Source organism: Andrena cerasifolii, chromosome 1 (genome assembly GCF_050908995.1).
Source record: "Andrena cerasifolii isolate SP2316 chromosome 1, iyAndCera1_principal, whole genome shotgun sequence".
NCBI lineage: Eukaryota > Metazoa > Arthropoda > Insecta > Hymenoptera > Andrenidae > Andrena > Andrena cerasifolii.
The window spans coordinates 4,962,840-4,986,394 of NC_135118.1; the positions used below are offsets into that span (position 1 = coordinate 4,962,840).

Below are 23,555 nucleotides of genomic sequence, written 5' to 3' on the forward strand. Positions count from 1 at the left end.
CGTAACGCTTATAATAATAAGAAAAAATACGAAATGAGCAGAAATGGGGACTTGATCCGAAATTGGGGCATTCACCTTACATGCCCAATCCGGGACACTTTGCGGGACACTTTACAATGCGGGACAAAGGGCTCAAATGCGGGACGTCTGGTCACTTTATGTTAAGTAGATGCCAACGTTACCCGCACTGCCAACGTTCCCTCAGTTCACGGTAATTACCAAAGTCCATGCCAGAAAAAAAGTTCCCTTTAGCCTTGCGCATCTCACTAACCCAGCCTCCACGCTATACACATCCCGATCCCCGAAACACTCCGTGTCTCACGGTGCCGAAATAACGAACACACTTCTCAATTCCCGTCTCCATTCCGATATCGAGCTAAATACGCAGCGGGGAGCGTAGCAAATTCAAGACTTAACGAGCGCTCGCGACGCGCAGCGCTTCCTGCGGAAGAAGGTTGGTCGGAATAAAAATAGGTGACCCAGGTGGCATGGAGCGCGTTGGAAAGTGACGAAAACGTCGTCGCACAATTTCCCAGTCACGCGATCCGAATCCACGCTCCGCGGATCTGCTGGAAAGGAAGGGATCTTCACAGAGAGTCTGGCCGAATAAACCGCGGGGAAAGTAGGAAACTGGAGAGGGAGCTACTCGATGCAATGCGTTTTTGAGAGACGTCGAATGTCGATGGCGAGAGATGCTGTTGCGGGCAGGCCGGCTAGGGGGTCCGGGGTTGAGGATAGTGACACGAGTACGTAGCGGTGCGATGCGCGTCCTGGATGTCGGCTGCATGGTGCCGAGGGGAGGGGTGAAGGGCCACGGGAGTGGTGACGTCCCCCACGACCTGCCGCCGTCGGCCGGCTTCTCTCTCTCAGAGGCAGTCGTACGCCAGCCGTGACAGGAGTTGGTTCTGTGCTCTGTCGGTCCGTCTCGGGCGTGATCGGTTCTCGTCGGGCACCCTTGCGTTCTGCCTGCCACTCGCGCACACCGCGCTACCGACACACACCGCCCCGCATACGTGCTTTCCGTTCGGCGGATACTTCTCCGGCACGCATTTCAACGGCGCACAACAGTCGCCCCAGTCGGATGACAGGCGGTCGCCAGACCGAGCGGCGCGCGAACAAGGCGAGAGAAGGAACGTCGGGTCGTTGCACTTGCCTCCGTTCGTCGAGTGTGTCGGTTCGTTAAATATCCGTGCGTGATTTCTGTTTACCGACCGCGCCTCGGCACCGTTATATACTCGCGACAGCAAGCGGGCGGAAGCAGCGCGGAAGGAGCCTCGTGACAACCCTGCCGCGCTTGATCTCGGCGATCGATCCCATTACCTGCTCGCCTCTTCCTTCCACCGACGCTACGATCTCTCACGACTCGCGCCGCGAGACGCGCTGCCACCAGTCGCACAGGAAGTGCCGGGGGGGGGGAATATCTGTGATACGGCGAGGAGCTAGATAAGTGTGATTGTGGCGGAGACAGTGTTGTTGGGGAGGCACGTAGGACGACCTGTTGTGCGAGGGAAACGGCTCGACAGGAAGACACGTTTGAACCTGCTCGGATCTGGCCGACGGCGCGCTAGCGTGGAAAGTGAGGAACGGCCGAGACAGTTTGGGGGGGGGGAGGCGGCTTCCCGTCGTTGTTTTTTTCGACTCGCCGCCTGATTCGCGCCCGAGGGCTCGCGGTGTGACAGCCGCGGCTCGTGCGACAGAGGGGAGCGATTCTCACGAAAATTCCAGCAATCATGCGTACAGTAAGCGAGGCGATGAAGCATCGCGCGATCAGCTGACTAGTCGAATTGTTCGGCGGCCGTGGCTACTCGGCCGGTAACGTGGATCGGCACAGAACCGGCAAGGATTCCGACCATCGGCAGCAGCGATTGCCTACCTGCTCGGTTATGACGTTCGGCACGACGTTTCACACCGAGAAGCCCCAGTATCCCAGCGATATTCCTGCTCGGTATGTTCTCTTTCTTTCCGTCTTCCTTTCTTTCTACCGTGCTTCTCATTATAGCGTTTTATCGGGCCTCGTTGTAAACCGGTTCCAATGGGAACCGAGTTTCAACGTTCTCCGAGGATGATACACAAAATATCGAGAGGGGAACTAAAAATTTAGATTGAAAACCTTTAGGCGAAGGCATATTCTTTAAAACGTGGTAGTATTTTGCGTGTTGAACGGTTCGTTGGAGCGTAATATTTGATTACCTCTTTTGCTATCTTGGTAAATATTCAGGGTAAAGATGGAATGTTTTCAAGAGTTGTAATTTTTTCTAGAAGCTAATTTTTTTAGAAATAAAATCGTATGTTAATTTAACCGATACCTATGCACACTGAGCATTCTGAAGGCAGACTTGTTAAATAATTTCACCATAATATTTACTTAGAAAACTACGGAAATTTGTTATATCTATATTTCTGGTCTTATTCACCTTGTTTACGAATAAATAGCAGAGTATTATCGATATATTAGTATTTGGTTAACAGTGCATTGTACGTATTATGTAGGGTTTTTATTAAACTTGGCATTAATTATCCTTTGCAGCATGTAAATGCTGCCTATTACGATAAATTGTAACGTAGTGGTAGTATAACACTTTGTGAGCTTAAATGTAATTGCACAAATCGCGATAATAACCAGCAGTTACGCCATGGATTATTAGCGATCTTAATTAAGCATGACAGTGGCCATTGCCTATATCGCATGCATTATTTGCCGCGGTACAATAATGCATACAAAATTAAAAGAAATATTAGACGAATCGTAATTCATTTTATTGACATACTGGTAACTAGCAATTTTTGAATTACAAATTCTTACACCAGTTTCAAAATATTTACGAATACTTGAAACATACAGTTCGAAATTGGACTTATTATATCGAAAGATCACCTATTAAATTACACCCTATATATCCGAGTTCAATCATCCTTCACCTATTGCTCCGATCTAGCATTCTACATTGCAAATTCATTAAATTACCTTCTCATTTATACTTTACCAGTCACTTTATTTTTCTTCCGTCTGTGGTTTTAATCTCCCGACTTAATCGTTTCATTGTCTGATAACCTACCAAACTTCTTTGTATCTGTTCACGCAACGTCTTATATGTACATACGCACAAGTAAATTTCCCTCTGTCGTAAACATCTCTGTATTAGGAACGAAAAGAAAGGTTGCATCGTGTCGCTAATTTTTGTTTCTTCAGTTGCCACATAAGGTGAATGTCCCAAATTCTGTTCATTTAAGAGGTAACGTCATAAAAGTGAAAAAATTTGTTTGTGGTGAAAATTTGCAGAGTAATTGATTAATTCTTTAATAATAAATCAAACAATCCAGACACTATTTAAGAAAGATATATCAAGTTGTTTAACTATTAGTAATTTGTAATTAAATATATAATGCTCTAAATGTCCGTGTTTCTGTTCCTGAAAAATAGCGATGTATTTATTGCCCCCAGCTCGCGCAACACTCGCGTAAATGTTTAAATAATTTAGAATTATTTTGTTGCAGCTACAGTACAAACGTAACGCATATAATAATAAGAAAAATACGAAATGAGCAGAAATTGGGACATTCACCTTAGTACGTACACAGTTAGCGTGTAATTTTCACTTTTTGCAGAAAAGGGGAGGGGTGGATGACTCTCTGAATGCAATAAACTAAACATCCTTTAGTATTTTGTCTTCTTTTTTAATCGGGACACATAACATTCACTTCTTCGAAGAAACAGACGAGAATGAATTGTGCACGTGTACCTACTCTGGTTGTCAGGGTCAGATTTTGAGATTTGCCACCCCTAGGCTAACAAGCGTCTGCCACCCTTTCCGTGAATTATCATCAAGTATGTTAATTGAAATGAGTCGAGAGAATTTAAAAATTAATTCAATATGGTTACCCACATGTGAGTTTTTACTAATTCGCTACATGAAAAGGAGTGATTTGTTTTTACTGTAGTCTCAAGCCCCTGTGTTTAAACATTTTCTAATTTCTTTCGCCAAAAATTTGGTGCCCCTCAAAATTGTCGCTCCCCAAAATTTGCCGCCTCTACCTAAAGGCTCCCACAGGCCAACGGAATATTCGCGATGGCAGCGGATTAGATAAACATTTTCTAATTTCTTTCGTTAAAAATTTGGCGCCCCTCAAAATTGTCGCTCCCCAAAATTTTCCGCCCCTACCTAAAGGCTCCCACAGTCTAACGGAATATTCGCGACGGCAGCGGATCCGCCGCGGATCAGATAAACATTTCCTAATTTCTTTCGCTAAAAATTTGGTACCCCTCAAGATTGTCGCTCCCCAAAATTTGCTGCCCCTACCTAAAGGCTCCCATAGGCCAACGGACTATTCGCGACAGCAGCGGATCAGATAAACATTTTCTAGTTTTTTCGCTAAAAATTTAGTGCCCCTCAAAATTGTCCCTCCCCAAAATTTGTCGCCCCCAAAATTTGCCGCCCCTACCTAAAGGCTCCCACATTCTAACGGAATATTCGTGACGGCAACGGATTCACCGTGGATCAGATAAACATTTTCTAATTTCTGTTGCGAAAAATTTGGTGCCCCTCAAAATTTGTCGCCCGGAAAATTTGCCGCCCCTACCTAAAGGCTCCCACAGTCTAACGGAATATTCGCGACGGCAGCGGATTCACCGCGGATCAGATAAACATTTTCTAATTTCTTTCGCCAAAAATTTGGTGCCCCTCAAAATTATCGCTCCCTAAAATTTGCAGCCCCTACCTAAAGGCTCCCACATTCTAACGGAATATTCGTGACGGCAACGGATTCACCGTGGATCAGATAAACATTTTCTAATTTCTTTCGCTAAAAATTTGGTGCCCCTCAAAATTATCGCTCCCTAAAATTTGCAGCCCCTACCTAAAGGCTCCCACATTCTAACGGAATATTCGTGACGGCAACGGATTCACCGTGGATCAGATAAACATTTTCTAATTTCTTTCGCTAAAAATTTGGTGCCCCTCAAAATTATCGCTCCCTAAAATTTGCAGCCCCTACCTAAAGGCTCCCACATTCTAACGGAATATTCGTGACGGCAACGGATTCACCGTGGATCAGATAAACATTTTCTAATTTCTTTCGCTAAAAATTTGGTGCCGCTCAAAATTGTCGCTTCCCAAAATTTGTCGACCCCAAAATTTGCCGCCCCTACCTAAAGGCTCCCACATTCTAACGGAATATTCGTGACGGCAACGGATTCACCGTGGATCAGATAAACATTTTCTAATTTCTGTTGCGAAAAATTTGGTGCCCCTCAAAATTTGTCGCCCGGAAAATTTGCCGCCCCTACCTAAAGGCTCCCACATTCTAACGGAATATTCGTGACGGCAACGGATTCACCGTGGATCAGATAAACATTTTCTAATTTCTTTCGCTAAAAATTTGGTGCCGCTCAAAATTGTCGCTTCCCAAAATTTGTCGACCCCAAAATTTGCCGCCCCTACCTAAAGGCTCCCACAGACCAACGCGAATATTCGCGGCGGCAGCAGATCCGCCGCAGTTCAGCAGTTTTTTTATACGTGGCTGCTTATGGGCAGGCTCATCTGATCCGCCGCGGATCACATAAAGGCTCCCCTAAATCAACGCGAACTTCGCGGCGCGGAGCGGTTCCGCCGCGGATCAGATAGCACTGTCCATAAGCCACCACATATAAAAAACTGCAGCCTTATCTGATCCGCGGCGCGGAGCGGATATTCGCGTTGGTTTGGGGGAGCCTTAACACTGCCCATAAGCCACCCCGTATAAAAAGCTGCTGAACTGCGGCGGATCCGCTGCCGCCGCGAATATTCGCGTTGGTCCGTGGGAGCCTTAATTCGCTGCCCTAGACCTACTTACAACTATACACAAATCCCCCCTGGTGGTTGTCGAGAGTTTTGCAATACTTGCACAGATATTTCAATGCAAATATGTGAAGGAAGGGTCGAGTTAGCGCCCTTGCACGTGAAACACTTGTGGCTCTTTTGTACATCTAGATAGTCCCTGCCGCTACCTATTTTCCTACTATCAAATATGTTCTCTTGGTAGATATAGCTCCAATTTATAAAAGAAATTGTGTGAAGATATGAAAAGTATTAAGTAGTTTCCAGCCGCAAAAGTGAAAGCACCCGGTCGCTAGTCAAAGCGTTAAGGGGCATCCAGATGCTGATACATGTTGCAGTGAAACACTGATGCAGGTTTCATGACTCTTGCATCTTGCTCACGCGCCTAGCTACTGAGCAAGATGCCAGTTCCGCTTCTGATGCTGAAACACGGAAACCGATCTACGGACGTAGCAACGTGTTTCATGAAACCTGCATCATGATGCATGTATCAACGTTTCACTGCAACATGCATCAGCGTCTGGAGGACCCTTTAGTATCCAACGCGTCAATTTAATGATCAAACGAATTTACACAGAAATCAATATATAGTAAGAGATTCACTCGTCGCAACCTTTCAACGGACCGTTAAAATTAACGAAGTTCAGAATCATGAAAAGCTGTACTTTTCAATGTTCAAAATTTGTAGCGACTGTTATAATAATATACTTTCTCCTGCACTCAGTGTATATCCATACCTACCGAACGCAACGAACTGTTAAAGAGTTAACGCGGTATCGTTTTAATAATAAACATTTCCCTCTGGCGGAGAACAGAGGACAGAAAGTTCTTGAATCTCAACTCCTTAGAGTTTTCACTTACGTAAAACTCTAAATATTGCCTGCGCAAAGTATGTGCACAACTAATCGAACAAATACGTAGTTAGAGGAGGTAAAGATCTCTGACGTCAGTTTAAGGTATCCTTTCAGGGACTTTTATACATCTGTGCGGGTATAAACGACCAATTTGGCATTGATCAGGCATACCTGTACGTCATATGACTCGTATGTAGCGTTTATTGATATTCGTTGACGTTCTGCGTCGCAATAAAAAAAAAAGGCTTCGTCACAGAGTACTTTTATAGACTCGAAAGTAGGGAAGGCGGCTGTAAAAAGGTACGCGAGCAACGAGGGAATTATTTATCAGAAAACGATGCGGCGTAGCTCTGGCATTGTCTTATCGCCTGTTTACGTCTTTACGCGCCGAGAATCTCAATGGAACTGCAGGCTCGCAGAATGTTCCGGTGCATATCAATTTATATGGACTGTTAGTAAAGATTGGAATCAATCTTGGGGTTACGTGCTTCGTGCTAAGGGCCCGACCTTAAATTACGTAAGGGTAACTGTTGGAATTTCTTACCCCTACTTCCCCCGGTATAAGAATTCGTAAGATTTTATATTCCAACCCCCTCCCCCCTTCCTTACGTAATATTTTTTACATTGCATCTTTCGAGTTATTAAAATTCTATTAAAGATTTATATAATGCATTGACATCGATTTTTAGGCTACTCATATTGAAAATTTGGTTTAAAAAAGTATTACGTAACACGCTACCTTACTCCCTCTCCCCCCTTTGTAAGAGAACGTAAGAAATTCGCGACCCCCTCCTATCCCAAAAAGCCTTAGGGGAGACCGGGGCTAAAAGTTCCGGGGGTAAGTTGTTCCGACGGCTCTATCTTCGAAATAAAAAGAGCGTTGTACTTTAAATTATTTTTTCCGTGTGAGTTGATCACGCCACTCTGTCCCCCACTTTAATAGCGTCCGCGACAGCGAATTGTGTGGTTGTAAGCAAGGACCTATTAGTCGCGTACCAGATAAGTAAAAATTTTTCTATCATTACTTTTTGGTCTATTTCAATTATTTAACGTAGATATTATAGATTGAATCGTTCTTATGGATCAAATGACATTTAAGAACATGGTGTAATAGTGTTTATCGTTTGAATACATGTATAAGCAGAATAATCTTTGAAATTGCTACATGTGTCGGTAGGGGCTAGTTGTTACCGTGACTTGGGGCACGTTGGTACCGTAAAAACTTGCCCCGCCGCAAATAGGTCTGTGAAGATAGCACCCCCAAATTCGATTTTTTAAAAAAACTCAACGGCATTCGTTTGTCCTTCGTTTGCCCACGTTTGCCCATAAAATTTTTTTTTTGCCCACCCTACAAAAAAAGTTATGAATAAAATAAAAAATTTGTCTTCATCACCCACGATGAATGCATTTCAATTTTTTAAAAGAAGGATACGAATATACCCGACCTGGCCACGTTTGCCCACTCTCAGATTTCATTTGCCCACCCTCCAGAATTTAAATAAAAAATAAAAACCTCGAAAAGAAGGGTACAGGTGAAGCGATCGCGTTAAAGTTCGATTTTTCTAGAAAATATTATCAAAATCGGTCTTTCAACGATGCAGTCCGTTAGTTTAGATGTAGAAGAGATTTGCCCATGCATTAATTTCGTATGCCCACCCTCCAGAATCGAATTATTAATAAAGATAGCCAAGAAGTGCGATGCCCGTTGAAGCGATCGCGTTAAAGTTCGATTTTTCTGGAAAATAATATCAAAATCGTTTTTTCAACGATGCAGTCCGTTAGTTTAGATATAGAAGAGATTTGCCCATGCATTAATTTCGTATGCCCACCCTCCAGAATCGAATTATTAATAAAGATAGCCAAGAAGTGCGGTGCCCGTTGAAGCGATCGCGTTAAAGTTCGATTTTTCTGGAAAATAATATCAAAATCGTTCTTTCAACGATGCAGTCCGTTAGTTTAGATATAGAAGAGATTTGCCCATGCATTAATTTCGTATGTCCACCCTCCAGAATCGAATTATTAACAAAGATAGCCAAGAAGTGCGTCGTTGGAAATAATTCGAGAGTATCGCCAGACATCTGTTTACGTTTCGGCAGTGGCACTCGGCGCTGCGCCCCTTTAGTTAGGGTAGCAGCGCTGCGTGTCGTCATCGAACGTGCCGAAACGTAAACAGATGTCTGCGACACTCTCGAATTGTTTCCAACGACGCACGAAAGTCAGTCGGTCTACAGAGTTCGGGCGCAACTCTTGCGAAATCGTGCGTTCATTTACGGTTTGTAAAGTAACTGTGACATTATATTATTTTCCGTTGTGCGATATCATTGCGGTAATTAGTGAAAAATGACTAGAAAACCACTCTGGTGTTATTCTGCGCATGCTGCAGATGTGTGAAAAGTGTGAAGTGTTCGATGAGCGATACAAATTGAAGTGGATAACATGTCACCAAACACCTTTAACCTTTACGGTAAGAACAATCCATTTTGATAATTCATTCGGAAAAAAAACGAACGGAAATGTATTCGGTTTAACGGGTACCGCACTTCTTGGCTATCTTTATTAATAATTCGATTCTGGAGGGTGGGCATACGAAATTAATGCATGGGCAAATCTCTTCTACATCTAAACTAACGGACTGCATCGTTGAAAGAACGATTTTGATATTATTTTCCAGAAAAATCGAACTTTAACGCGATCGCTTCAACGGGCACCGCACTTCTTGGCTATCTTCATTAATAATTCGATTCTGAAGGGTGTGCATACGAAATTAATGGATGGGCAAATCTCTTCTACATCTAAACTAACGAACTGGACCGTTGAAAGAACGATTTTGATAATATTTTCGAGAATAATCGAACTTTAACGCGATCGCTTCACCTGTACCCTTCTTTTCGAGGTTTTTATTTTTTATTTAAATTCTGGAGGGTGGGCAAATAAAATCTGAGAGTGGGCAAACGTGGCCAGGTCGGGTATATTCGTATCCTTCTATTAAAAAATTGAAATGCATGATGGGTGATGAAGACAATTTTTTTATTTTGTTCATAACTCTTTTTTGGAGGGTGGTCAAACGAAAATTTTTGATGGGCAAACGTGGGCAAACGATGGACAAACGAATGCCGTTGAGTTTTTCCAAAATTTCGAATTTGGGGGTGCTATCTTCACAGACCTGCCGCAAATGTATAAATTGTTTCCGCTGTGCTTTAAGATGCGAACATATGAATGAAAGGCGGAAAGGGACACGACTTCGATCGAAGATATGCGTAAAGATAAATAAAAACTGTCGCTTTTGGTTTTCTTTTAAAGATAATACATTTTTGTTGGTCCGAACCTTCATAAATAACCATTATTATTAAAATTCTGCTTTATTTCATTAGAAGGCAACTCTTATATCATAGTAACAACTTACCCCAATGCGATAACAACTTGCCCCATATAGGGGTAAGAAGTTCCGCTTCGATCAGCCACAAATAAATTACTTTCTATGGGAAACCTATTACAATATATTAAACACAAGCTTAAAGTCAGAAGATATAATAAATTTAACAAGAAATTAGTCAATAGTGAAGAGAATAACTACATTATTTTCCAGTCATTTTTTATGTTTTATCGAAATCGGAACTTTTAGCCCCGGCCTCCCCTACGTAATTTAAGGACGCCTCGTAAGTGAAGTGTTTCTGCCCCCCGCCCCCTTTTGGCTATAGATGGTGTATCTTGAATTACATCAGTTTTTCATGTAGATTCCTTATTTGATAAAGGTATCGTGTTTTCAATAAACTGTAAGATTCAATGAGCACAGTGTTTAAAGAAGTATAATCTACAAAAAAGATCTTTTGAGTTTTTTTCGTAGGAGTAACCATTTTCATGCATCTCGGGTTACTATGTTTCAACCCCTATACTTTTGACAAGGGAAGATCCCGAACCTTGAAATTCAAAAAAAATTATGAAACTCTGTAAATATGTAGGGGATGTCCTCCTGAGTACAACGGAATTTTGTTTGCTGACCAAATTCACTCCAAAAGGGTGCAATTGCCCCTAGAATTTTTTTTTATTTAGTATTATTACTCGCGAACTGTAGGAGATAGAAAAAAAGTGTTTAAGAAAAAGTTACTTCTTTTAATTAGGACTAACATTTGGTAAGTTATAGTTCTTACAGTTCTTACGGTTCGCGAGTTATAACACAAAATTGGAAAAAAACGGATATTCAGGGGTCAATTTCACCCCCTTAGAATGAATTTAGGCAGCCAAAAAAAAAATTGCGTAATACATACTTATATTAACCTATACATATCCCCAAAGTTTTCAAAATTGTTTAATTTTCGACGGGGTGGATCTTCGCTTGCGAGAAATAATACTTTTAGTCCTGTGAAATTAGGATATGTCTTCGGAATAAATCCCAGCAAGCTAAATATTTGTATGGGCCTTTATTTTGTCGTTTTAAACAATATGTCAAAAGTCTCCATCGATCCGAATGCCGCTAACGATTTTACAGAATATAAAAAAAATACGGTTTATCGAGAATATCTCGTTATCTAGCAGTTCTACTACGAAAATAGTTATTATGAAATTTATAGGTTAGGAAATTCTCTACAAAAAAGGTAGTATGAGTTTTATTGTTGGAGTATTCATTTTCGTGTATGTTGGGTTACCAAATGTCAACACTCATATTTTGACAAGGGAAGAACCTGAACCCGGAAATTCAAAAAATTATAAAACATTGTAAATATATAGGGGATGTCCTCCTGAATACAACGCAATTTTGTTTGCTGCCCAAATGCACTCTAAGGGTATGAATTTGACCCCTGAATATCCGTGTTTTTCGACTTTGTGTTATAACTCGCGAACCGTAAGAACTGTGAGAACTATAATTTACCAAATGATAGTCCTAAATAAACGATGTAACTTTCTCCTGAACACTTTTTTTCTATCTCCTACAGCTCGCGAGTAATAATACAAAATAAAATAAAAATCAGGGGTCAATTGCACCCTCTTGGAGTGATTTTGGGCAGCAAACATAATTGCGTTATACTCAGGAGGACATCCCCTACATATTTACAGAGTTTCATAATTTTTTGAATTTCCAGGTTCGAGATCTTCCCTCGTCAAAAGTATAGGGGTTGAAACATAGTAACCCGAGATGCATGAAAACGGTTACTCCTACGAAAAGAACTCATAGGACCTTTTTTGCAGAGAATTTCCCAAGCTACAAATTTCATAATAACTATTTTTGTCGTAAAACTGCTAGCTAACGAGATTTTCGCGAAAAACTGTTATTATGTTTTTCAACCCTCTGTAAAAATATTAGCGGCGATCGGATCGATGGGGACTTTTGACGTACTGTTTAAAACGACCAAATAAAGGCCCATACCAAAATTTATTCCGAAGACAGATCCTAATTTCACTGGACTATTTCTATCCTTCATTCAACGAGTGTCTTAGCTTTCCTTTCTACTTTGACAGCCGTTGTCACGTGCGTGTGATTTCACTGTTTCACTCTATGTACACACTACTTTCCGCGAGCCTAAGAAATCAATTTCCTTTCCTACTTACACCGACAACTCTATACCGTTCAAAGATTTATATCCCATTTACAACATGTCCTTTCGATATTTTTCAAACACCGACGAATTGTTGGTGGTACTGGAGAAAAATCGATAGCGAGTGTAAATTTCCTCCGAGAGGTGCGGCCGTCGAGGTGTTAATCAGTTGACTCGTATTCAAAATTGTTCCTCATCGATACAGTGGCGAAGCCACGGTTGAATCGACGACGATCGGCACTTGGATGAATTTCATGTTTTATTCAGAGCATGAGGCGCCGCCGACGGGGCGAAAATTGCGCGGTGAACGTCAAATCATGCTCATCGATAAAACGCTAGTAATACGGCCGATTTGGAGAGATACGGTGGTCAGTGAACTAGAAAAATGTGACGATAGCGCGGCAGCAGAAGCTGGGAGACAAGGTCGTGACAGGGTAGATTGCTATGACCTTATTATTCTTGGCATGCCACTCGCGCAACGGGACATGAACTAGCGAAGAGAGAGTATGAACCGTTCATGCCTTCTTTCCCCGCTTGATAGGTATGTACCAGTTAATATCCGCTTTTTTACATGGCGCTTATTTTCTTCGTCTCTCGATACAGTTGTATACTGAACACTTTCCTCGATTACTGTGCTACCTGGCGTGGCCGAGTCCCTTTTAAGTACTATAGTAATTACGTGACACAACGGCCTGCCGCGCAGTGGTCCCTGGCTTCCACTCCAGTCGATTTGAAAGTATATTGGGAAAAACAATATTACCATGTTGACTTCAGAAATAATAGTGCACGTTATTCCTAATGACAGTAATGTAGTTCAGAAGTTGGGAAGTTCACGAGTTTATCTGTTGTATGTATTCTAACGGAAGTTGTAAGTTGGATGAACTGGTCCCTAGGAATCGCTATGACTCTGGACTTGTTTTTATGCTCGTTCAGAGAAACTGGTCGATATTTGCAGTAGCCAATATATGTTGCGAGATTTTTTTTTTGGTTTCGGTATAACCAATATATTGCGGGAATATTTTTTTTTGGTTACGGTATAACTAAGTATCGAACTATAGAATTTCTGGAATGCGAACTGTGGGTATTAGGAGCCGCGGCGCGCTATTGAAAAGAGATAGTTGCACAGCGTGGGATGCTGTTTCATCCTTACACACACGTCTATACCTGCCTATACTCAAATTTACTACAGGATAGAAGTACATATACTACAGGATGGTGTATAATACGAGATAGACACCCATTCAATGCCACTATCTCTCTTGGCCTGGCCAGTCCGGGGTTTTCCGTACTGTGTTTGCATCATAGATATTCTATAGTTCAATAGTTATACCGTAACTAAAAAAAAATCCCGCGTTATATATTGGTAACGCGGTAACCAAAATAAAATTCCCGCAATATAACAAAAGTTACTTCTTTTAATTTGGTAACTTGCAGGTCTTAAAGTTCGCCAGTTACAACAGAAAATTGGAAAATAGCCGGAATTTAAGGGGTCAATTTCACCCCCTTAGAGTGAATTTGGGCAGCAAACAAAAATTGCGTTGTAATCAGGAGGAAATTCCTTACATATGCACAAAGTTATAAATTATATATTGGTAACGCGGTAACCAAAATAAAATTCTCGCAATATATATTGGTAACACGGTAACCAAAATAAAATTTCCGCAATAGATATTGGTTATACCGTAACCAAAAAAAAAATTCTGGTCATCGATAATGGTTATTGGTATTCAAAAAAAAATTCCGTCGTCTATAACAGTTATTAGTGACCAGAAAATATTTTCGTCGTCAATAATGATTATTAGTAACCAAAAAATATTTCGGTCGACAATAATGGTTTTGCGTAACCAAAATCGATATCCGTCATTAATAATGGTTATTCATAACCAAAATCATTTAAACAAAAACATTAATTCTTATGCCATAACTTTTAAAATTTAGGTTGTAACAGTTAGGGTCCCTGGTTTTTACGTATATCTTACGATTCACCCTAATCACCAATACGCGAAGATGTAACATGCAAACTGATCGAAGAAAGAATCAATTTTACTCCAAAACACATATACTCCCTGTCACGTAAGAAGGAACCTGCCGATCGACGAGTTTGGACCGGTTCTGCGCAGGTTGACGCTCATTGGTGCCGGGAGAAGCCACTATTGGCTGTACCCCCACCAACGCTTCTTCGGAGCCAATGAGCTCATTCTACATTGCGCGAAACGGGTTCATTCTTACATGACAGGGAGTATAGGTAGGGGAAATATGGACAAAACCGGGTACCTGGGTAAAACCGGGACGTGCTATTATTTTTAAAATGGCCTTAAATTTTCCCGCGTCGTTGCAGCCACATATTGTCACGATGTGCATTGTTCCATCAACAAAAGACGATCGTCTTACAATCGTGCATAGTGAGGTTATATCGTCTGGTGTGTTTTGGAAGGCTATGATCTAATTTTCGATACTTAAAGAACCTACAATACTTTTGACAGTGTTCAGGTAAGTACTTTCTTGTGTGAATTAAGTTAATTGTTGCATATTAAAGTGTAAATAACTAAGACAGTTTGTTTGTATTTCGCCATGGTATTGTTGATAATCCGTAATATTTACAAAATTGTATGCTGGGGTAAAACCGTACGGGGTAATATCGGGTACCCGATTTTGGACAAAATGTGTATAACAAAGAAACGAAAGAGAGGAAGTTATCAAAATTGAACTAATCTTAATAAAGGGCTACGACTAAAGAGGAAGAAAGCCAGAAAATTAAATAAAATACCGAAAGATAATGAGAACAGTGGTGACGAAGACATTTGCATTTATGTCCAAGAATCATATGGTTCATCCAAATTGAATGAAGGGTGGGTGCAGTGTACAGCTTGTTGTAAGTGGGCTCACGAAGGCTGCACTGGTTGGGGGACTGAAGAATTGGACGAATTCCGTTGCTATAGGTGCTAGGGCCAGTTTTTAGTATGGTACCCGGTTTTACCCAGGCCATGGGGTAAAACCGTAAAAACGGACCAAATTTTAAATCATAATTTTTTTGTATTTCTTATTGTTTTAAATCAAATGGATTTATACTATTAATTAATAAAGAGTTTAGTCTAATGAACCCTACTTTCAATTTCTTTTTTACATTAATAATGTCAAAGTTATGAGCTTTCATCCTTAGCGTCCCGGTTTTACCCATATTTCCCCTACATAGAATTCAGACGCGAACATTTAAGTTTCTTCAATGATCATTCGGAATCCAAAACCAGTTCACTGTATTCGAAGATTTCATTATTCATTGTGTTTAAAGGCTTGTGCATTGAAAGATGCAATTTTTTCGTTGGATCCTTCGAAAGCATGCCTTTAGGTAGCGATTCCACCTGTAGCAGAAACGAACACCTAATTAATAATTCATGATCCATTTTAGCGATATTAACAGCGCGGTATTAATTGGAGACAATCTGTCGGGTGATGTTTCGCGACGGTAAACACGTCCGTTGTGTAAATAAATACCGCGTTTGCAATTTCGGTATAGCCCGAGGAAATGGCAAACCTGACATTTACACGACTTTTCCATCGTTTGAAAATATTAGATCCCGTCCCCCATACATTTCGTTCTACCGTGCCGTGGTGTACTTTACGAATGCAACATTTTTCACGCCGCTTAAATCCCTAGCGTTGTATTTTTAAATTACTGGCGCCTGGCACTTAAATCAGGGAGCACGTCTATTTCTCTTCCCTCCCGTTCTTTATTTACGCAAATATGAGCTCGTGACGTAAATTAAATATGAGGAAAATGTGACGAACGGTATTAGCTACTTTATCCCTCCGCATGCGAGCTTATTTGACAAGGCAACATCCCGAACCCGGAAATTCAAAAAATTCTGAAACTTCGTGAGTATGTAGGGAATTTCCCCCCGATTACAACGCAATTTTTCTTTGCTGCCCAAATTCACTCTAAGGGGGTGTAATTGACCCCTGAAAATCAGGTTATTTTCCGATTTTCTGTTATAACTCGTGAATTGTAAAATATTTTTTTTTACCAAATGTTAGATCTGATTAAAAGAAGTAACTTTTGTCTCGAAACTGTTTTTCTATCTTTTAAATTTTGCTAGTTATAACACAAAATCGGAAAATAGCCGAATTTTCGGGGGTTGATTTCACCCCCTTCGAGTGAATTTGGGCAGCAAACAGAAATTGCGTTGTAATCAGGAGGAAATCCTCTACATATTCACAAAGTTTAAATTTTTTTTTTAATTTTCGGGTTTAGGATCTTCCCTTTTGAGTCACATCCTAGTTGCGGATTCCTTTTCCGTTAAAATGTTGAGGAAAATATGCGTGGAATCGTGGATGTTTCTTTTTGACTTTGGTTGAAATGGAATTCGTCGGAAATTGGGCGAAATGAATGTATAAAGGAAGAGGCTTGCAGTTATAAATTTTATTTTTAAAAGAGATGTAGTTTTATGGAAATTTGCAATCGTTGACAGAACTGAGTAGGTACTCTTTAATCAGCTTGTTCCCTTAGCTTAAATTTCCTTTACATTGCTTTGATTAAAAATTTTACGGCTGCCAGCAGAATGGTTAGTTTCTTGTGAGGTACAATATTGAAAGCAGAATTATCGAATTGCAGCTGCAAGCTGTTTTTCAATTAGCAGCTGTTAAAATAAATTATTATAGAATTTGTTTTGATCATAAAGCTACGCAGTTATTGAAACATATCAAACTCCACAAAGTGTAATTCACAGTGACACGGGTACATAAAAAAAAAAAATTAACCTGACACGAAACGTCCGTGTGTGTCATATTAAACTGTCGGAAAACACGGTGTCGTGTCAGTGCTGAAAAATGAAATGTCTGAAACATATCATCCTCGAGGAAGGTTATTTTAAAAAAGTCCTTCCATTTAGTGTCCACTAGAACTGAGATGTATTTTTTCCTTATCTATTCAAAATCAATTCCTGCATACTTCTCGAACAAGTATTCAAATTTTGATGCATTAATTTTCAAATATCTAAAAGACAGTTTCAAGTAGGGTAGGTGTACCGTTTTTGGCAATGTGCATAATTATTTTATTTTAAACTGCTTGCAGATCATTATTACGTGAAGAATTTCACATCACAAACATTTTGTTTAGTATACCGCCAGAAATATAAGGTTATACTTATTGCTTACGCGAAAAAATATTACGTTTTTTAAGAAGTGGCCAAAACTGGTACAATACCTTAAGGTGGCCACAAATGGTGCGTCTACCCTACTTTCCCTCCTATTTTGAAATATTTATTTTTTTTCCATCACTTGTATATAGACGAAGAGTGCTCTATGAGTTCATTAAAGACTTGAGTCGATTTTCGCTAATTATATATTCCCCAGTATCATAATTATTATATTAATATTTTATGCATTATCGATGCTTACTAATAGAATTATATTAGCACTTTGTGAGTTCCAGATTTCTAGTGTCATAATTATATAGGTATATGTTTAAAAAATTATAGATTTCCAGTATCAAAATTATATTACTGTTCCACAGATTAATTATAGATTCCTAATGTCTCACTTATATTAGCTATTAGCACCCCCCGCATTATTGGCTCCTGAAGTAAAAATTGTATTAGTATTCCACTAATTGTAGACTCGTGGCGTTACAAATAGTCTAATACTTCAAGAATTCTAGATTCTGAGTATCAGTTCTACACCAACGCTTTTCAACATTCTGTTCGTAGGTATTATTCCCAAGTTTGTGCGATCCCTATCACCACGCTTTCCGCGCGTGGCTGCACTTCGAATCGTTCCATGTCCGCGCAGTTTCCCCTTGTCGGAACGAATCATCGTCATGCACCGTTCCGCTCTGCTCCATTCTTTTAAACTTAAACGGCAAGGAAAAGGTCGCACATCCATTGCCGCATTAGACCCTGGTTATGGTCATTGCGCCAATTCAGTTCGACATCCGTCCACGTCACTCGTTCGCGCGTGTGGACAGGCACTTCGTTTCGTCGCTAAATAGCCAGGGCAGGACGAGGTTTCGACGTTGCAGACCGAATCCAAAAGGGGTCGGTGGCGTTGAAGGGTGGGGGGAGGGGAACGATGATTTTGCTTTTCAACTGGACCCTTTTAATTAGCCCTCGACGAACGATTAGAGGCGGGCAGCATGCTGGGTGTTCGAGAAGTCGCGATGCAAATTTTGATCAAGTTCGCCTAACATTAGCGATAAATTGAGGTAAATACGGAAGATGAAATTGATAGGAGAAAGGGAACGATCTGGAGTTTATTAGAAGAAGGACAATCGCAATAAAGTATACTAAAATCGAAGAATTTGAAAATTCATTTGGATCTATTTTAGATCGTTCCTTTTTTTTATCAAATTGAACCCAAAATTCGGATGAATAGTTTCGAGGTTCTTTGAAAAAAATTGTCACTCAACCTGCGAGAATTACTCAACACATAGAAATAATGATATAGAAGCAATTTTCTTTTCTAAAGTAGTTGCTTAACACTTTGACTGGCGTGGGCGCGTGTTTTCACGCTGAGTAATTTGTATGCTGTGCATGGTCCTGGCGTGTTTCCGTGGCGATAGTTTGCTGGAAAGCGTCGAAAGCATCGCCTGACGGTTCACAAATGTTTACTTCGAAGCATATCTCTTAAGGGGAGGTTCTGGTCTAAAAGTCGATTTTTTTTTATTTCGTTTTTCGAATGTTCAACATTTTAGGAATATGTGTTTAGGAGGGTTTTTTGAAATTCGTAAAATTCTCGAAGTTATAGGCATTTGAGTAGCGGCAAATGCATGGGCAACAACCGGCCACTCGGTGCCCACATAAAACTTTAAACGCGTTTTTCTCGAAACAGTGTTCTGAAAACGGTGGGACCTGTATTTCCAAAAGTTATTATCCGATTCGACTGAAACTTTTTTTACTTTGAAGAATATGCTTCTGGCTAGGAGGGAAACCAGAACAAAATACAAAAAATTGAAAATTTCTAATTTTCAAAGGCGTTGCAATGATGAAAACTGTAGGGAAGAAGTGATATCAAACTTCAAGTATCGTTATTTTCTAAAAAAATGTTATTTTTGTAATTTTGTCTGGTTTCCCCCTAGCCAGAAGTATATTCTTTAAAATAAAAAAAGTTTCAGTCGAATCGGATAATAATTTTTGGGGATACAGGTCTCACCGATTTAGATGAATTTTTTGACGCCTTGACTTTAACGACTCCCCAATGCCGTCTGTAATGAATAATTATAAAACAAAAAATATATTTCTATAATTTAAGACATCCTTAATACAATGCAAAAAGTCCCATTAAATTATACATAGTAGTTTTCCTTAATTAATTCCTAAAGATCACCTATTTTGGGAGGCTCTAGACCTGAAGGTCCCCTTTAGAGGCATTCATTTTTGCACTATTATTGAAACTGTTAATCATCGAAAAAGTGCTTTGCATGAAACTATGTACGCTACAATGGATTCACGCATTATGGATAACGAGTGATCTCGATGTACGCTCACTGTACAAAATAACAATACTGTGATATAGCAGGGTAGAATGGGGCTAAAAGTCCCGCTTCTCATATAAACCTATGTAAAATTTAGTAATAACAATCTAGAGATATCTGGTGTTATTTTGTATAAATTATAACTATTATGCTTCACGTTCACGAAGTTCGTTTGTTGATATTGTTATTTTGCTGTTGAGTCACACCATAAAATGTTTGCCAATGCAAAATGGACTTCTTGCCCCACGTGCGGGGCAAAAAGTCCCTAATCTCTTTTCGTGTAATATTAAACTAAATAAGTAAAAAACTCTTCAAATCAACAAAAATTTATTAAACCAATTCTTTTTGGTACCTGTAGATACAATATTGAAAGGAAAGCGTGACTTCTTTAACAAAAAATAAAAATATCAATCAAAGGGTCACTTTAAACTAAAAACTAAAAAAAATCTCTCAACTAAAACAAAAACACTATTTTAAAGACTTTGGGCATCATTTCTTTATACTTTGGCCATCTTATCATGAAAACAAATAATAAAATATATGTTTCCAGTCTGGGGGACTTTTTGCCACAATAGTAACTCTATATAGTTTCTGCGATATATAGTTAGAAAATATTATCATTCAGCAATAAACAATATCATGCACACATTACTAAAGGAACATACAATCTTAACGTACTTGGCTGATACGTTTTTAAACTGTGGTTTACTTCGTCTGGAACAAAATGAAGACGACGTATTTCCTTTGGTTTTCGATACATAAAATAACGAAGGCGTCGTGTAATTCGCAAAAAATCATCTCTTATAAAAACTATCGATAATGTCGACCATGTTGTAAACGTAGTGGCATTCTTTTAATAAAATTCTAATGTGCTTTTAAATGTTCAGAACTTGTCACCCACGTGCAAAAATCAACGTAATATAATAAATGCAAAATCCGTAAATAACAAGGGAAGATCCCGAACCCGAAAATTCAAAAAAATCTGAAACATTGTGAATACGTAGGGCATTTCCTCCTGATTACAACGCAATTTTTGTTTGCTGCCCAAATTCATTCTAAGGGGGTGAAATTAACCCCCGAAAATTCGGCTACTTTCCGATTTTATTTCGTAACTCGCGATCTGTAAGAGATAAAAAAAAAGTTTCAAGACAAAAGTTACTTCTCTTAATTAGGACTATCATTTGATAACTTGCAGATCTTAAAGTTCACCAGTTTACAGCAGAAAATTGGAAAATAGCCGGAATTTAAGGGGTCAATTTCACCCCCTTAGAGTGAATTTGGGCAACAAACAAAAATTGCGTTGTAATCAGGAGGAAATGCCCTACGTATTCACAATGTTTCAGATTTTTTTTTAATTTTTTAAATTCCTTACATATGCACAAAGTCTCAGAATTTTCTGAAATTCCGGGTTCGGGATCTTTCCTTGTAAGAAGTGTCTTACGCATAATTAAATTGGTACGAACTAAATAGTGTCACGTTCAAAACCGGTGTTACCAATCAAAAGAATTAATTTCACCCTTTCCCCCTTATTTTCTGAGGAATCATCTTCTGGGCATTAGTACTACGATTCATCAGGCACACTCTACAGAGAACTGGTAGGTACAAGAAAAATCTTGAGAAACGCAATGTTTCCTGATATTTCTTACTGGAGTTAATGTTGCTTTTTTCCTTCTCCGCATTTACCGATGAAGTTTCATAGAATTCCGAGCGCGATGCTTCTCATAAACTTTTTGTGATCAAAGAAGAAAGGTTTCCTCGCGATGATGCCCTCGAAGCCGACAGTGCAGTCGGACATTTCACGGTTTGCATGACTCTAGCAATTTTCTCTTGTGACTGTCCGTGGTTCGACGTGTGAACGTCGCGTTGAAAAAGTCCAGGAATGAGATAATAGCGAACACGTCCCACCGAATGGTCATTTTCTCATTATCAGTCATTACATTACTTTCGGCATTTTTCATCTTGAACCGCTGGATGATTATTCCACGAGCGTTTATACAAGCCGAGCCAAAAGCGGCGCCGCGAGTATGATAGACGTGCCTTGTAATTGAAAACGAAGGAAAATGGCCTAACAAAGGGAACTGCATTTGTCGGCTGCAATAAAAGGAGTTTGCTAAATCTCTCCTGCATATACAAATAAATGGTTTCTCATTCGAATAATGGGAGTTGGCGCTCGCGTAACGGGATTCGAGGCAGAACTATTCGTTTCAGTTTAACCGATTTAATGTTTCGTGAATGAAATTTCGAGACCTGTAATTTCTTTATACTTGGCGTGACAATGTAAGTATTCGAATATTAGCGAATTCAAAACCTTCAGTTTTTGAGAAATTCGATTTTGAAAAAAACTGCAAATTTTCAACTTTGAACATCTTTTGTGTGGAAACAGTAATAGTTATTCCGTTGCTTGTTGCGTCAAATTATTCTATAAACCCTCCCGAATGCAGCAATATAAGTTATTGGTGCATTATTAACATTTAAATATGTTTAAACAACGATCAACTTCATATATGCACCTCTAAACAGAATTGAGATCTCCGAATACATATTACAGTTTTATCAGTGATCAATATGAAATAAGATTAAATTCTCACGCGAATTCATAGCTCGAAATTTTACACTCACGTAAGCATAGGTACGTATGAATTATTAGCTACAAAGACAAAAAAAATCGATCCAGAAAATCATTTCTTACTAATGAATGTCAAGCAGCAGGTTACGACAACATTAATTGTAAGCCTGCTCTCGTTCCCTGAAGGAGCGGTTATCAAAGGCAAAAGCGAAGTAGGTATTCATGATATTTGCGCTTCGTACGCCCTTCGCTATTGTTTATATTTCGTTCTCATTGTTAAACACGCCGAGAATAGTCAAGGCAAATTTTCCCCTGGACCATTGTGGCCTCAGGTGTGTCGATAGCGCGGTGTAACGAACATACCTCGCTCGCGAACCTTAAAACAAATTAACAAGCATTTTGTATGGGTGTATCTGGCGTATCAACGTTAATGAGGATCTCACAAATTGCGGTTATTTCCTCGGGGGCCTGATTATAAAAATACCCAGCCAGACTGTGTAACGTGTGTGGCCTGGGGCTATTTGTCGAATTCTTCTCTATTGGAGTATTAGAATATTCATAAAATAAACTTCGAGTATGCATAGAACAAATGCGGTACTTAAATATGGATAGAAAGAGGTTCCAATATTGTTGTATTCAAATATGTATAGAATATTCGAGTATGCATGAAATAAAATTTGAATATGCATAGAATAAAATTCGAGTAACTGGTGTTCCGAGTAATCATTCGTTCTAAAGTTCGTATTTGTCAAATTGAAATATATTTTGGATAAAATATTCTCAATTTTAAAGTAGAATTGTATCAGAAAATAATTTCGGGATTGGAATATTGGAACACACCTTCGATTCGGGTGTAGTATTCAAATACTACACTATTATAATATTCAAATGCAACATTATTCTAGTATTCAAATTACACTACTCTAGTATTCAATTCCTACACTATTCTAGTATTCAAATCCTACGCTATTCTAATATTCAAATACTGTACTATTGTAGTATTCAAATCCTACACTATTGTAATATTTAAATACTATATTATTCTAGTATTCAAATCCTACACTATTCTAGTATTCAAATACTACAGTATTGTAATATTCAAATACAACACTATTCTAGTATTCAAATCTTACACTATTATGGTATTCAAATACTACATACTAGAATACTCAATTCTAGTATTCAAATCCTACTCTATTCTAGTATTCAAATCCTATACTATTCTAGTAATCAAGCACTACACTATTCCAGTATTCAAATCCTACACTATTGTAGTATTCAAATCTTACATTATTCTAGTAATCAAATCTTACATTATTCTAGTAA

At 39.4% G+C, this 23,555-nt stretch overlaps 1 protein-coding gene across 7 annotated transcripts in view; it reads left to right on the plus strand.

Annotated features, from left to right (window-relative positions):
• Nucleotides 1-23,555, plus strand: part of LOC143378439 (uncharacterized) — a 216,665-nt gene that overhangs the window by 40,861 nt on the left and 152,249 nt on the right. The window contains exon 1 of one of the 7 annotated variants that reach the window (XM_076830184.1): nucleotides 983-1,945. The exons of the other annotated variants lie outside the window; for them this stretch is intronic. Within the exon in view, the coding sequence (XP_076686299.1) occupies nucleotides 1,884-1,945 (62 nt within the window). The 5' untranslated portion in view covers nucleotides 983-1,883. Of the gene's footprint in view, nucleotides 1-982; nucleotides 1,946-23,555 lie in introns of those variants that run through there. 7 annotated transcript variants of the gene reach the window in all.